The 16,927-nt window shown below is 41.9% G+C and overlaps 1 protein-coding gene and 1 long non-coding RNA gene across 4 annotated transcripts in view; one reads left to right on the top strand and one right to left on the bottom strand.

Moving 5' to 3' along the window:
• The first annotated feature begins 3,207 nt into the window (after positions 1-3,207).
• Positions 3,208-3,914, top strand: LOC123652381. The gene is made up of 2 exons (XR_006741695.1): positions 3,208-3,369; positions 3,549-3,914. It is a non-coding gene; the product is annotated as an uncharacterized LOC123652381 (long non-coding RNA).
• Positions 3,915-4,124: 210 nt separating this feature from the next.
• The window catches only part of PLCE1 (phospholipase C epsilon 1), a 267,939-nt gene continuing 255,136 nt past the window's right edge, over positions 4,125-16,927 (bottom strand). For all 3 annotated transcript variants that reach the window (XM_045581915.1, XM_036438599.2, XM_036438600.2), the window contains 6 exons: positions 16,645-16,773; positions 13,409-13,618; positions 10,755-10,913; positions 8,557-8,775; positions 8,052-8,254; positions 4,125-4,878 (listed from right to left, as the gene is read on the bottom strand). In XM_045581915.1, coding sequence (XP_045437871.1) covers positions 8,075-8,254; positions 8,557-8,775; positions 10,755-10,913; positions 13,409-13,618; positions 16,645-16,773 — 897 coding nt within the window. In that variant the 3' untranslated portion in view covers positions 4,125-4,878; positions 8,052-8,074. The remainder of the gene's footprint in view (positions 4,879-8,051; positions 8,255-8,556; positions 8,776-10,754; positions 10,914-13,408; positions 13,619-16,644; positions 16,774-16,927) is intronic.

Raw genomic sequence — 16,927 nt, 5'->3', positions numbered from 1 at the left:
ATGAAGTAAATGAAAATAGAAAGTTGCATTATCATTCCTGCAGTGGGAATACTAGTTTTAACAGTGCATGTAATCTCTTAGCATGTTCTTATATGTGGTTTCTAAGATCAGATTTTTTAGGCTTGATTATTTAATAATGAGAAATGAATGATTCAACATATAAATATTTGCTTCTGACCTACCTTTTAGACATAGAACAAAGTTCAGGAATGTTAGGAATAGTTTGGATGACCAAAGCGTCTTTCCATATCAGAGCACAAGTCATCAATACATGCCACAAGTCATTTATTTCCCAAATATAGACAAAAACATTTGGCAGTAGAAATTAGATGAAAAGTAAATTTTAAAATAGAAATTCAACTATTTCACACTTTGTATTATGTTTTTAACCCTTTTGTTACATAGAGAATCACAGTAGGACCATAAAGTTATATATCTAGGTTTTGAATATCCTATATGAATTTGAGGATGAAATATATTTGTGCATTTATTTACATAGCCTTGTACTAATGTTTCATTTTCAGAACTGAATAATGGCAATCATTAATAATATCAGCTACACACTAACAGACAAACCTTGAGATTATACTAAGCTACAGCCTTATTCTTTTTTTAAACTAAACAAATATTGGGCACCCACTATGTGCTTTTAGCACTGTGCTAGGCATTAAAAGTGAAGTGGGGTAATAATGGGAGTCAGACAGCCTCAGTCTTCCATGACCTTGCATGAGTTAAGTCATTCACACACAAAATTCGACATTACCCTGTTCAGTGTCAGGGTGAGGGTTTCAAAGTTCGGAGACCTGTGTCATCTGAAATAGGGGTTTCAGAGGCCTGCCTGGTGGCAGGCTGGAGCACAGTATATTCTGGATCTACGAGACCTGTATGAATAGTTGGATAATCATGGAGATTCAGCAAGTATTTCAGAAATAGTCACTTCAGGTATTCCCCTGTCAGAATACCCAGCCATCAATCAAGAGTTGCTTTTAAGAAGTTAATGCATGGAGGTGGCAGAGAACACACGAACCGTTAGCGAGCCACTGTATCGGCAAAATGTTGCCACAAGTGTGGACTCTGTGTAAGAGGCAAACTCCCGTTTCTAATGACCCTTTGAAGGGCCCAGCATTCACCTCTTCTCACCTCACTGCTGATGTGACAGAAGCAACTGAAAGGAGTCAGAGGCAGCCATTGGAGAACACTTCCCCTGCAGGCTTCTCTGTCATGTACAAGGCCATTCACCAGCCAGGAAAATGGTGCTCTTCCATTTGCTTGGAACAGCTGTGCAGCTTTGTTTTAGAGTTAACTCAAGTTTACCAGACCAGATGCAAACTCCGACTACTCTTCAGAATTAAGGAGAGGTCAGAAGAAATGTTGGAGGGGAAGATGTACATATATAACAGTAGAGGGTGGCCACTTCCATGAATGAGCCCCCAGTGTCTTCAGATGCTTCTATGAAAGCAAAATCTGATTAAAAACAAGGCACCTGTAACTCACTTTTGTTAAATCTAGACCCCATATCTACCCTGACCTGGACAATTTTTATAACCAACTGACACTAAGGATGACATGAAAGGAGGTGTTCCCTCAAGAGGACACTTCCTGCCCAAAGTGTCACTTCTTACAGATTTATGCAAATTTACCCTCAATTCCTTAACACCCTTGTATAATTACTTTTTGCAAAGCAACCAATTCCTGATGGTGACAGAAGAAGTTTATTTCTCCCAGCATCATAGGTCATAGTGGATTTCTACTCGAAACCTTTCTTGCCAGCTAGAGATTTTCTTTAAAGTTGGTGCCACCTAACAATAACTGGATTCATTCTCCTTTCCTTTGGTTTTTAGTGAAGCAACTTCAAATATTTCTCCCTCAAATTTTGTAATAAACCCAGCTTGCATATTTGGATTCTTTTCCATATCAACTTTACTGACACAAGTTGGTACTGAAATTTTTAGTAGTCTGGAAAGTATGAAGTGGTAATGGGTATAGTCTGTGTGGCTATTCTGCATAATAGGATAGTTTCACTTGGTATACTAATACAGCTGTATAGTTCAGATAAGTCATCAATAAAAATTTCATGTTTTTGGCAAACACCAGGTATGTGCTGGTTAGTTTTTCTTTTTTAAAAAAATATATATATTTTATTGATTTTTTTTACAGAGAGGAAGGGAGAGGGATAGAGAGTTAGAAACATCGATGAGAGAGAAACATCGATCAGCTGCCTCCTGCACACCCCCTACTGGGTATGTGCCTGCAACCAAGGTACATGCCTTGACTAGAATCAAACCTGGGACCTTTGAGTCCGCAGGCAGACGATCTATCCACTGAACCAAACTGGTTAGAGCTCTGCTGGTTGGTTTTAATAGTAGAGGAGACCTTTTACATTTAAAAAAAGATGTTTTTATTGATTTTTAGAGAGAGAAGAAGGAAGAGGTAGAGGAACATCCATATGAAAGAAATAATCAGCTGCATCCTGTGGGATTGAGCCCACAACCTGGAACTAAACCAGTGAGCTCTGGGTGCACAGGATGACATTCAACCAAATGAGCCATGCCAGCCAGGCAACCTCTTACATTTTTGAGCAATGTACCTTCCTAAAATCCCAACGACTCAGTACAATAGAGTATGTGCTTCTACCTCAAAATGGAATGAATGACCACGTTGAATTGCAGCACAGGCCCTAAGCCGGTTCACTCACTGGCTGGAACCCAGTCTCGTGCTGTCTCATGGTGGGTCGGGTTTTTTGCTGCCGCCAAATCAACTATGTTAAAGGTTGTGGGCTGGGCTGGGGTGGCGCTTGAAGAGAGTCAAGGCCAAATAGGAAACCTAGGGAGACTAGTTTTGCTTTTCATTTGATTACTCTGCCATTTTATTCAACTCTAGCCAGTGAGGCCAGTAACTCAGTTTTCAATACATGTAAGCCGAACCAGAAGGGGAAAATGCCTATTAATTTATAGAAGCTTGATAAAAGTATTTCTGGGATATTAAAAAAAAACAAAAACGAACAGCATTGTGCATTTGTTATAAACTGATTATTTGATTTAAAAAGACACCTGTAGCTCTGCACAAACGACATCAAACTGCAGCAGCCTGAATTCGGCTGACCAGCAGATGAGATTCTGCTCGTGTGAAGGCTCAGTCAGTAAGAACAGCCCATAACATGAAAGCTGTACAGTGTTGTTGTTTTTTTAAACATTTCTGTTCCTAGAATAGGTGAAGGATTTGAGGTTGTTTTATTCTTCTTTCATAATTGGTTAAAAAAAAAATCCTCAAAGCAAAGATTAGGGCTTTTAAGTGTGTTTTATAATTTGAAGAAAAATGTCAAATTTTAGTATCAATAGGAAGATAAAATTTGGATTTTACTTTAGCAATGTTTCCCAAACTTTTGATATATGTGTACCACTTCTATAATTTTCATAACGCTGAGTACCCCTCGTACTCATGAGAACGTAGAATTAGGTGCAGCTAAGCACGGTGCAGTGCATATCCCCACCAAACTCTTCCCGTACCCCCGGGGTACGCATACCACACTTTGGGAAACACTGCTTCAGAGGAACACACATTTCATTTTAAAAGTTGTAATTTGCTTCGCACCAAGAATAAGCAACCTTTACACTTACATGATAGTTTTATACAGGAAGGTTTCAAAAATAAGTTACATTAGGTGGCAAGTATGACGTGGGGTCAATAGCTCTTCAATTAATCAGAAAGGAAAATGAAGCTTTTTAAACATGAAATTCTGGACTACTTCAGGTATTCAGAGCATACGTTTTTCTCTTTAGGAGGTTTGTCTTCAAATAGTGAGAAAGATTCACTAATATTTCTAATTCATAAGCGATATCAAGAAAGCTATGTATAATAAATATGTAAGTACAGTGTCAGTACAAACCTTGCAAATAAATAAATTTAAACACCAACTCAGTCTACTCTTGCTTTAAAAAATGGGTTAAAGTTTCTTCGTAAGACATCACAACTCGGTAGGTATTAAATTACACATCGTTCTAAATAAATTCTGTGAAAACTGAAAGTGGAATAATATGTGACTATACAAGCAATAAACTTTAAAAAAAAACCCCACATTCTACATGTAAAAAGCAATTCTAAAAAAAGTACATTATGGTACACTGTGGAAACTTAAGTTGAATTCCTCTTTAATGAATCTTATAGGACATATTTACATTTGTAATGCCCCCATGCTTCCAATTCTCAGGCATAAAACGCATGACTAAACTAGCTTGCTTATTTTCAGACCTCTGTGCCTCTTGTTCCCAGTTTTCCAAGGTTAGCAAACTATGGCGTGGGGCCCAATCCAGCCGGCCACCTGTTTTTGTGTGGCTCTTGAAGAGGAAAAAAAACAAAAGAGGAACATTTGTGACAAATGATATGAAATTCATTTCAGTGTCTGTAAGTAGTGTTACTGAAACCCAGACACCCTCATTCGTGGATGTATTGCCTATGGCTGCTTTTGCATGATTTCAGCCAAGCTAAGTTGTTGCAACAGAGCCCATATGGCCCATCAAGCTCAATATAAATTTACTATCTGGCCCTTTGCAGATAAAGTTTGCTGACCCCTGTTCTAAGTCAGTTATTGCAAGCTTAGTCATGGTTTTTGTTGTTTTTTTTTTGTTTCCTTTTTAACAACCGTTGGCATTTATAAAACGACTATCTCCTGGACTTCTTTGCTTCATCCATCAGGAAAATGGTTGGTAGCTAGCCCTGTACCATCTCGCTTGTCCTCCGTGTGGACCTCACATCGTGTGTGATGAAAGCTTCGGTCCAGAAAGCATCAGTTTCCAGTTTAAGTTGAATGAAAGCAAGGAAAATATATATTTTTCCACCACGCTCATTCTTGACTTTAACTTCTTGCCAAAAGGTCTTCACCTGTGAAGTTGCATCCATAGGCGTATTAGTATATTGTAAACGGAGGAGCAGAAGCATTTACAGTGCAGCAAGCGTGTAGTGTTCCACAGAAACCCCCGGCTCTGGTGGCTGTGTGTGGGGGAGAGACTACGTCTGATACACTCAGTGTTATGACATGATGTCCCCAGGAGGTGGAACATGAGACTTTCTGTCCCAGCGCACCATATTCTTCAGAAAGATTTTTCTTTCTTTCTTTTTTTTTTTTTTAAATCACAATCAAACTGTTCAACTGTTTTTAAAAGGTGAAATTCCTTCAACAACTGCATTTATTACTTTGGATAAGAGTAAGGTAAATAATTACTCGTTTAAAAATTCTCAGAGTATTTATTAAGGGGTAACTCTTGACACTTGAGAGAGGAAAATTTTAGGACAAACATGAAATATGTCAGCAGAACGCATTGAAAATATGAAGCTTGTTTTCTGATGAGAATAGACAGAAAGGCCCTTCCTTTTTCACACGTGCTCTTGCCTGGAAGCACCATTTGTAAAGGAGTTCATAACGTGGGATACAGATTCCCATGGGCGCACCGATGGCAGGTTTTAAAGAGAAGCTTCCCCAAGTTCAAGCAAAGCTGCAGTCAATGGAATGATTCTGAATGTCTGCTGAAAACGGAATCCAAAGACATTTATCTAAACTACCACCCTCCCTACTCTCCTAAAAAAGGAGCAATTAGTAATGCTCATTATAGCAAGCACATCATTTCTTTTTTAATTCTCACCCGAGAGTATTTTTCGACTGATACTTAGAGAGTGGAAGAGAAAGGGGAAGACAGAAATATCAATGTGAAACACACTGATTGGTTGTCTCCTGTCCACACCCTGACCAGGGCCTGAGCCAGGGGTGGGGTGGGGGGCGGGAGGGTGGAAGGGGAGGGGAGGGGAGCCTGCAACAGAGGAACCTACCCTTCACCAGAATTGAACCTGGGACCCCTTGGTCTGCAGGCTGGGGCTCTATCCACTGAAGCCAAACCTGCTAGAATGCAAGCATGTCATTTTTAAATTTATATATATATATTTCAGAGAGGAAGGAAGAGAGAGAGAGAAACATCAGTGACGAGAGAGAATCACTGATCGGCCAAGCATGTATTTTTAAATCAAACTTCTAGTGGAGTTGTATTCTTAGGTACTTAATGTAATCTCGTAACATGAGGGCTCTTTATATGCAGAGTGTAATTTAGTTGTATCGTTACGGAGGTTATAAGAGAGAGGTATGTATAACATCACACCTATGATTTATTTGTCGCTAACAATAAAAATTTTATTGATTGAATTTTAGAGAGAGAGGAAGGAAGAGAAAGAGAGAGAGAGAGAGAGAGGAAGGAAGAGAAAGAGAGAGAGAGAGAGAGAGAGAGAGAGAGAGAGAGAGGAAGGAAGAGAAAGAGAGAGAGAGAAAGAGAGAGAGGAAGGAAGAGAAAGAGAGAGAGAAAGAGAGAGAGAGAAAGAGATATTTGTTGTTCCACCTATTTATGCATTCACTGGTTGATTCTTGTGTGTGCCCTGACAAAGGATAGAACCCGTAACCTTGGTACATCACGACCAACCAAGCAACTGGCCAGGGCTCAGTATTTTAAATTTGATCTGTCCTTAGGGCCTGCTAAAAGACCCACTACCACAGTGAGTCACGTTCTAAAAGTTGGGGAGGTTCAACTCCGGTGCTTTAGTCCTAAAGCTCACTTGGCGCTGATTATGACAGAAAAGGAAGTGAATCCGGAACTTTTAAACAATTGGGATATTTCAACAGGAAATGGGACAGCCCAGAGCTTTACTGTTCTGTGCACATCCGCCGTTATCTGACTCCATGTGATACGGACTGCTGCCATCCTTCTGAGATTTCTTCCCAATGAGTCTTAGCTTAACTGGAACATTCCTGACTCCCTGGGAATAGTGGGGTAGGGCAGATATTCAGGAGGGAGAGGTTTCCTGTATTTGGCCTTGTCTGTGGTTTTGAAGGAGCTTTGTAAGTGGTACAAGGTACCAATTGGTCCTTAAATGTAGACACATGGGCTCCCTGTGTCAGGCTTTCTTTTGGCCTGTTACACATCGAAGTTGGCCTTGTGTAGAGAGGCCAACTGTGAGCGCCCACAATTTAATATGAGAAGGTCCTGATTGTGCTGGAGACTGACGAGGGAGCCTGGCGGTACAAGCAGCTGTGCCTTTATGTGGTCTCTGGTGAGTTTTAACTGAGAACCACAGCCCAACAGGTGAGCAGTGGGCTTCGACAGTCCCTTCGGTTCATGAAGAGACTAAGAGAAGAAATCTATGTTTGGTTTCCTCATATGCTTCTTTCCTAAAAAAAATTCAGGTCCCATAGAAATAATTTAAGATAGAATGTAAGGTACTCTGCATGTGAATACCACACAGTTTGCTGGCAACCGACGATGTAATTTACTGCCGTTGCAAGATGGAGGCTGTTACGTTATTTTGCTTTCTTTTCTTTTTAATCATTGCATCCCGAATGCCAGAGTTTAAGTTTTTAAATGAGGCAGAAGAAGTTGAGTTTGTTGAGGCAAAAATCAAACCTCAGTAAGAATAACATAAAACTAGACAGCCAAAGGAAAGAAAGCTGAATGACTCTCAGCAGCCCCCCAAGGGTGTGTAAGTGGCCAATAATTAAAACAACGCTATGTCTGATGAAACATGGCTGATGTAGTTTGGGAAAATTGGTTTTCCTCTTAGACCCTTTGTTGAGTTCTATATAAAATAAGGAGGTCTGCCCGGCTGGTGTAGCTTAGTGGATTGAGTGTCGTCCCATGAACCAAGAGGTCCTAGGTTTGGATCCTGGTCAGGGCACATGCCTAAGTTGTAAGCTAGATCCCCAATAAGAGACGTGCAGGAGGTAGCCAATCGATGTGTCTCTCTCGTTGGTGTTTCTATCTTTCTCTCCTCCATTCCTCTCTGAAATCAATATATATATATATTTTTTTTTCCTTTTTTTTTTCTTTTTTAAAGGAGGTCTACAATGATAACTTCTGAAGGTATGTATATCTTCAGAGCCCTTTTCCTCTTGTGGTACCATTCCTCCCTCCTCAGGGGACACCTACACTTGGAAAAGATAAAAGATACTGTACAAACTATGCCTTTCAAAGTAGTGTAAATGGGCCCCTGGTTCAGAATGGTGCAGAGACATAGTGTACCTGGTTAAACTTGCTGCCTGTGGTCACTGTCGGTAGTCCATCGCGTCACTGCCACCCACAGGTCTCTCCTCTTTGTTTTGGACACTTTCTGAGGCCAAGACCTGAGCAGGTGCTGTGAGTCCGCGGGGCTGTTTAGTTGACTTGGTGAACTTCTTGAATTCACTTGCAAAAGAAATGCCTTTTCTCTTGTCTTCTCGGGAGGCCTATGGGAAGAAAGAACCCTCCATTGGTGTTAATTTAAAGCTGGCATCCTCAGTCACGTGGCAGTATACCAGAGAGGGCCCTCCTCTCTTCCCCGTCTGGGACTGAGTGCCTTCCCTCTCAGGATTGCTACACCACAGAGGGGAACACGTTTCTTTCCCTGCAGCGAAAACAGAGCCAAACTATCTTCTCCCCGTAAATTTCTTGACTTTCTCCTAGATTTCGCTATCTCCCAAGTTTGATTACGAATTAGTTATGAATATCAAACAACTGGTGAAGAGAGTAAAATAACCTTGAAGTTTACCTGCACTTGCTCCTTTAGCTTAAGGATGAATTTTCCTGCACCTTTCCACTTGCTTTGGGCTTGAAACACACACTCCTGATCCAAGAGGACCCGCTGGGAGGACTTGGGGGTAGAAGACTTCTTGTTGGCTGTGTCCTTCACCACCTCTTCCAAAAGCACATAGTCGTTGGGGTTGGGGTTGCTCAGGATGCTGTAGGAGTACTTGGCTTTGCATAAGGTCTGAAAGGTAAGTTACAATCAGCTGGATAAGGACAGTGTCTCTAACTCCTGCATTCATTATGAATGAAACTCGAAGGTGGCAAACTGTCACAGGCTTTTATTTTATTTAAAAATATATTTTATTGATTTTTTTACAGAGAGGAAGGGAAAGAGATAGAGAGCTAGAAACATCGATAAGAGAAAAACATCAATAGCTGCCTCCTGCACACCCCCTGCTAGATGTGCTTGCAACATCTGGTACATGCCCTTAACCAGAATTGAATCTGGAACCTTTCAGTCATCAGGCCGATGCTCTATCCACTAAGCCAAACCGGTTTCAGCCTGTCACAGGCTTTTAGAGATAATGGGGATCTTTCAGAGATCCTACTCCTTAGTTTCCATTTGTATTGCTGTAGCATATGACATGCTTTCCCACATTATGATTTAGCTTCACAACACTCCATGTTTCGTCAGAATTACCCCCTCCTCTTCCTGCTCCTTTCAGATGAGGAACTTATGCAGATTCCAGAGGATGAGCAGCAAAGAAGCAATAGAATAAAGTCTGGGAACAGATTGTGTGCATGAAAACAAAGCTCCTAGACATGCAGGTGGTGGGACAGTGAAGGACAGAACTCTGACCCTCAGACGTCTCCCTGTCCCACCGGGCTGCCTCTTCACCACAGAATCTTGGATGTTAAGGCATGTTAGAACTTAGTTGCCCTCTCTTCTCATTTCATGCAAGATCATCTTTCATTTATGCATTTATTCAGTCATCAAATGTTTAGTGAGGACCTACTATGTCCCAGATAGTTTGGGGGCACAAAGGTCAACAAAAGAAGCAAAGTTCAAAGTCTATACTAACCAAATTACCATGCAATAATAGCGAGTAGCACTTAAATTGTATTTACTTGCCATGTGCTAGACATTGTACAGTTTACATATATTACTGACTTAATATTCGCAACAACTCTGTCAGCAAAATACTGTTATGCTATCACCATGTTATCTAAGTGGCAACTTACCGCATGGTGGTATATTGGAACCAAACGGAACAGGCTAATAAAATCAGACATGGTGGGAGCTTTTACACAACAGAAATCAACAAATGCTACAAATCAGTGTCTTTTTTAAGATAACACTGTAACTAAGGCACAGACAGTTATATAACTTGCCCAAGATCTCAGATCTAGTAAGAAGTAGAGCTGGGGTTGGAACCTCGAGCTTTTTAACCCAGCGCCTGTGCCGTCCACCATTATACTATCCTACTTCTCAAGGGTGTTTGATGAATGCAAACCATGAGAAGGCTTTAAGGGAAGGAAATACAGTTTCTGAAACCACAGACACAGGGAAGCATGACCTAGAGGTGGGAGAGGGTCAGAGAAGGCCTTCTACTTGCCCTCTGACGATGGCCACTGGGTATTAGCTTAGGCAATTCTTTTCTTTTTTAAATATATTTTATTGATTTTTCACAGAGAGGAAGGGAGAGGGCTAGAGAGCTAGAAACGTCGATGAGAGAGAAACATCAACCAGCTGCCTCTTGCACACCCCCAACTGGGGATGTGCCCGCAACCAATGTACATGCTCTTTTATTTATTTATTTATTTATTTATTTATTTATATTTTTTTATTAAGTTATTATTTTTGTACATATACCAATGCACATGCTCTTGACCGGAATCGAACCAGGGACCTTTCAGCCTGCAGACTGACGCTCTACCACTGAGCCAAACTGGCTTCGGCAGCTTAGGCATTTCTGGAACAATGAAATTACTATTCTGCAGAGCCACTTCCAACAACATTATCACCAGTGCTTCACCCAGGGCCTGACTCATGGTGGATACTAGGTAAGTATCTGTTGAAGGAATGAACTATTATTTCCCACTCTCCCTTTGTAGGCCTCCACTGGTCTAGGCACTTCATTCATAGGATGAGCTGGCATCTGACCTGTCCCAATGACATACACGGAGGACAGGCCTGAGGTGGTGGTGGGGGGCTCCCACCTGCTGAATTACGTCCTGGGCGGTGCTGACGCGCGGCGCTTTGATGACGGTCCGCGGCTGCTCTGGAGAAACATCGTGCACTTGGACAAAGAAGCTCTCCTCCTCTGAGCTCAAGATCACCTCTCTGTCATCTTGAACGATGCTCTTCTCTTCCAGGTTCTATGTTAAAAGAGAAGACAAGAGTGAGTAAACGGTGAGATGTTGTAGAGTAAGGAAAGAAACTTGGAACAAAAATGTGAAATGCATCATGGTAATGTGGAGGTAACTTCTTAGCTTCCTAGTTTATATGCTAGTTAACAGTTCATAAATTATTCTAGAAGGACATACATGTCTTAGACAAAAAAAGCACTGTTTCTGCTGAGGTGGACAGAATGATAAGGTCTGGCCCAGAACAAGCTAGTAGATCTGCTCCTATTAGTGGTGGATTACGAGCCGAGTCCACTGTAGGTAAGCTTGTAAAAAGACAATCTACCATTTTTCCAGTTACCAAAAGCCGAATAAGAACACAGGAAATTACATTTAAGAGAAAGCCCCCCCACTCTCCCATAGAACGTGAGCATTTATGAAATGCTAGACATCTAAAATGTGAAGCGTGAGACTGCATTCAGCTTAAATGAACAAAATCCACAGTGAAAGGTGGAAAGGATGGCTGGGGGTAAGTCACACTGAAAGGAATATGGACACTTTGTAAAGTATGATTGTCTAACAACTATGCTGCACACCTGATATTAATATAAAATAACACTGAAAGTAAACTGCAATTAAAACATTTAAAAATATAATAAAAATGAAGATTTGATCTCTTAAAAAACAAACAAACATCAACAAAATACTCAATACTCATGATAATTAGTTATCAGGTTGATTGGCTTTTGGTGAATTGGCTTACAGTGAATTTTACATATATAATAATATATATTACCTATATAGTTAGATACATCTATAGTAGAAAAACAGCAATAAAAAGGCAAACTTTTCCCACTGTCACCTTTTTTCTTCTCTCTCCCATCTCATATATTCTAAACATCTTCTATGGCTATACAAATGTATTTTTGTATATGTGAATAGACAGATAGATGGAAATTCTGGAATTACCTGAGTTTAAATATGATTGTCAAGTGACACCTGTTCTTTGTTAGTCCCACTAACAAAGAGGGTAGTTTACAGTTATCTTCTGCAGGGAGCGGCAGGGAGGGGAATGTGAGGCAAAGCAAGTAAACAGTAGGCAACCCATCTCTGGGAGGGAGGGTTTGGCAGAGAGTTCCCCAACCCCCAGCACTCTCCAAGCCGAATCTCCTCAGACCAGGCCACTGAAATGGTGCTAACTGGCCAGAACCCAAGACCACTGTCACTATCCTGGAAGTTAAAATCAGCCACACAGGACCCAGAATTGTCCCCATGAATATTCAAGTCAAATGGGTAACTGTCACCAGATGGCGCCAAACTGTAACCAGGACCAAAAATGATTTGCCAACCACCCACACAGGCTTGCCCCAATCATTGCATTAACCCTGCAGTCATGGAATTTACATGACTGTTTTTGGACTCCATTCATTCTATTAACAGCTGGTGGGGGAGAATTATTGTTTAATACCTAAAATGAGGTTGTCCTTTACTACATATACTTTTCTATAACTCTTTTCATCCACTTCAAAGATTGTGGCCATTACATTTCGTTAATTCCTAGAGATTTTGTTGCATGATATGTGATGGCATTGATTATGATATATCTAACCAATCGGAAAGTGGGGGTAGGTGGTATTTCACATGACATCTATCTATATCTATCTATCTATAGCTATATCTATCTAATCTATCTATCTATCTATCAATATATATATAAAAGGTTAATATGCAAAGTGTTCCCTTGGGAGTTTGATTGCTCGCTATGATGTATGCTGATCACCAGAGGGTGGAAGGAAGACTCTGATCAACTTTGATTGCTGTCCAGGCCAAGGGACCCTCTCGGTGCATGAGTTTTGTGCACCGGGCAGGGAGTTACTGGGCTTCTATCGGTTTATTCGGGGGGGGGAGGGGGGGGAAGAAAAGAAAAAAAAGGGCTCCATCAACAAAACTCAACAGAAGCCAACCAGCCTGGAGTTGGTGCTGTACTGTTTCCTTCTCGGGAACTATCGTGAGAGTATCAGTGAACATAATGATATTTAGTACGAGTTCTGATCAAGGCTGAGAGATTATTCTTACTTTATGTGAAGTTACAGAATATTAAAAAAAAAATACTGTTGTTTTAGTTATAAGTGCTGAGCCATTGATTAGCTACAACTTTAATAGGCACTCACAGGAACAGAATCAACCCCAAAATGCACAACAAAGCCTACAGGCCCTCATGGCGATGTCTTTTCACACATACAAATAAAAGAGTCCACGAAACAGCTGACGACATGCCTAAGGAATCCACTGAGTTCTTGCTCTCTTTGTTTTAGAAGGGATGACCTTTAGGCTGAATTTCTGTAACTTAGAGATAACATTCTGAATATGTACAAAAGAAGAAACTCATTTCTCCACCTATTTTCAGAAGAAGAAAAGAAATCAAGTGGGAATTTGAAGAGATTCTGATTTTGAGGGAGTTGGCCAGGGGCGGGCGGTGAATTACACACAGAGCTGTCACCGTGTAGCCTGCACCCAGACACACTTACTTCCTGCTGGGTTTTTAAGACAATCCTGCCAACGTAGCCCTCTTCTGGAAACCAGCTGCTTAGAATCTGCAGGATCTCCTCCTCGGGACCGATGGCCCTCTGGAACGGTTGTTTTCTGCACTCGTTCTTTTCTTTAGATATAAAATATTTTTCTTCCATCAAAAAGTAGTCTGCAGCTATAGGTTTGGTGTCTTGTTCAGTGGTCAGAATCTAAAGATAAAGCAAGGGGGGGACAATATTAAAATATGAACAAAGATAATAATTTAATAAAAAAATGTAAAAAAATAAATAAAGATAAAGCAAAGGCACATTTAGCAAAAAAAAACCAAAAAACAAAAAACCTGTAATGCAAAACAAGCCTGTTTTCATGAGGCCCAGGGAGCTTTGATGTGTAATTTATAAGTGAAACCTGCTCTGGAGTGTTGCATAATTCTCTTTGGAAGGCCTAAGAATTCTCTCAAGCCCAGAAAGAATTGTTTATGTGCATGCTGGGCAACAACACAGTGTACTCATCATCCCCAGACAGCGCGACTATTTTTCCCACTTGCTGGAGTGAGGGCTCCTACCGAACGAAAAACTCTAGGTTTGTAAATCTACGAATTTACCTCTTTATCATCTTGCAACACAGGGGACCAAGGATAATGAACCTGGCCCAGCTTTTACCAAAAACAATCTCTCCATCGTTGTTGACTCTCTTCTGACCCACGCTCCTGCGAATTCTCCTTCCAATGAAGTCTTAACTGTGTGTCTGGAGGCCCGTTTTCTTTGTTGGCTATTGACCCGGGCAGTCAAACAGCGCGACCGAGACAAGGCCGGAGAGCCAGACAGACTGAGTCCGAGGTCTGCCTTCAATACTTACTGGCTGCGAGGTGCTGGGCAGGATATTTAACCTGTTAGAGATTCAGTTCCCCCTCTATAAAGGGGAACAGGAAGAGTACTGAGGGGAAGCAGAATGTGCCTCCCCAAAATGTGATTTTTGGGATACTGATTATTTTAGATTGGTTATTTTCAAGAAACAAAAGACTCAGAGAGAACCTTCAACCTTCCCCCTTGCTGTCTAAAAGAATTTAGAGAGAGGCTGTGCTCCAGGAGGAAAGTATCATCGTAGATAGCTACAGTTTCATATGAAGTAGGTGTGATGGGGAGGAGCCTAGCAAGTCCGCTCTGCGTCTCATTGGTAAAGATGGCCCATCAAACACTTCTCTACCAAACACTGGCTTTTCCATCTCCATGTGGATTGCCCTCCTGCCCTTTGAAATCCCAAACTTCAACCCTCCTTCTCCTTAGCTCACGATGTCATGTAAGTCTCACTGTCCCCTCTGTCCTCTGGTCTCATATTCTTATAGAACCCCCACGTGTACGTATGTGATAAGATTTGTTATTTTCTCCTGTTAATCGGTCTTATGTTAATTTGATTATAGGTCTAGCTAGGAGAACTTGGGAGGTGGGAGGAAAATTATTTTTCTGCTTCCACAGTACAACCTCTTAATTTTATGACTTGTTGCATGATTGAGACACTGTTTATAAAGCAGAGCGTGGGCACAGCATGAGAACTCAATAGCTTTGAGCTATCACCCAGTTACTCTTGCTGATGAACCCTTTCACGCTCACATTGTACTGGTTCCTAACAAAAGGCTCAACTAAAAGTGGGTGCCAAGAGAAGGGCCTAGTGAAGTCAACTTCTTCCTCCTCAACACCTGTTGCTGCTGCATCTCACTTGGAGGAAAAGCATGAACTGAGGAGGGAGGGGGCAGAAGAGTCTCAGGAAGGCTTTCCCTTCCCCCGAACCCTTGGCTGGGGACGGGTGCTGGGCTCTGTATTCCGGCAGCAAGGCAACCACCACCATAGGAACAATTCAGGATGCAAGGCCCCTAAGAGCGGGGAGCAGTCCCTCCCTCCTCAGTGCTGCTTTATAGGGCGTGGCAATAAAGCAGTGGGCTGCTGTTTATGGGTGGTCCCTGGGAATGTCTCCTTGCTTTGTAACTTCCTATTTTATAGAGTCCCCAAAACCCCAACAGTGCTTTGCGACAGCAGACCCTGAAGTTCATATACTGTTGATTTAAAAAACAAAAATCCCAAAACAACCCCAACTTGGGAGTAGTTTCTATTAGAGAGTCTATGATATTTGACACGGGAGCTGTTTTCTCTGAGTCTAAGTCAATTATAAGATCTTGGGGGAAAGTTGGCCTGTCCATAGAGACTTCCCCTCAAAGGACCGAACTACTTATTAACATTTAGTATGTGTGGTCCATCAATGGGTTTTTAACCCCAACCATTCCATGATCGCAGTGGCAGTCTGTCATGTGCCCTAACTTCAGAGGGGGCCCCACAGTTGGTCCCTTGGTCACGGCTCCCCTCGGCCTATCTCCAAGGAGAAGGAGGGATTCTGAAATGGGCTCAGGATGAAAGAGTCTGCAAGGATATGAGGGGGCATGTTGGAGAAGAGAGTGAAGCACAGAAGTGATGCTTCCAGTGAGAAGAGAACAAGGGTTGCACATGGGCCTGCCTTGCTCTTCCGAGGGGCTGCCTCCCTCTCAGGATGCTGCTGCTGTGTCTGGCTCCCGAGGGGCATTGTGTCTGCCGGCAGAAGGCCACCAAGACCCCCAGGGATCCAGGGCAGAAGCCCAGCACGAGGGGACTTAGGCCAGCTCTGCTATGGGGGTTGGATTAATAGGCTCTCATCCTCTTGTTTTGGGACCTCCATGCCTCTTCGTACCTCTAGAGGGATATAACTTTAAAGGTCATGGTCAGGTGCCAGGGCAAGGGGGACAAGGTGGCTGATCAACATGCAAATGGAGGCCTGAGGCTGGAGGGGCAGAAGATGTCTTGGCCTATGTGGTCCATCCTGATGCTCTAAGAATTTGACCCAACCCCTAGAATGACAAGCAGATTTCAATCAGTTCATGTGCAAATTCTGGTCGATTAGTAAGCTCTGCATTAAGAGGGATTGTGAGGCCTAAATCTAGGCTCTGAGGGAAACAGTATGCAAGGTCAGAGAGCCACTCATCCTGGTCTTTATCCTTCTAGAGCCCAGTGTTCTTTATGTGGCTGAAGAAGTCTTAGAAATTCTTCTCTAAAGGCTAAGGTAGCTTGTTTAGAGGTACCAAGACCTCTCAGGTCATGTGTAGGGCAGATATCAATATTGGATATCACAAATAATCAAACGGCAAATCATCAATGTGGACTTTCGTGTATTTGTGTGTATGTAGTCACACACACAGGCTCAGTGCACTTACTTGCTGGAGAAGCTGCTTTGCCTTGGTGCCTCCATTTATAGAGAAAACAGTGAAGGGCTCCGGACCTGGGACCCCATGCACCGTGACTCTGTGAGTCTGCAGACATTTTCTTTCTTCTGTGCTAAACATCTGTCAAGGAAGATCACATGGTTTCTCATTCATTCTCATTCTTTTTTTTTTTTAACTAAAAAAATTTTTATTGATTTTTTTACAGAGAAGAAAGGTGAGGAATAGAGAGTTAGAAACATCAATGAGAGAGAGACATCGATCAGCTGCCTCCTGC

The sequence above is a fragment of the Pipistrellus kuhlii genome, unplaced genomic scaffold (assembly GCF_014108245.1).
Source record: "Pipistrellus kuhlii isolate mPipKuh1 unplaced genomic scaffold, mPipKuh1.p scaffold_m20_p_15, whole genome shotgun sequence".
NCBI lineage: Eukaryota > Metazoa > Chordata > Mammalia > Chiroptera > Vespertilionidae > Pipistrellus > Pipistrellus kuhlii.
This window is presented reverse-complemented; position numbering and strand designations above follow the sequence as displayed.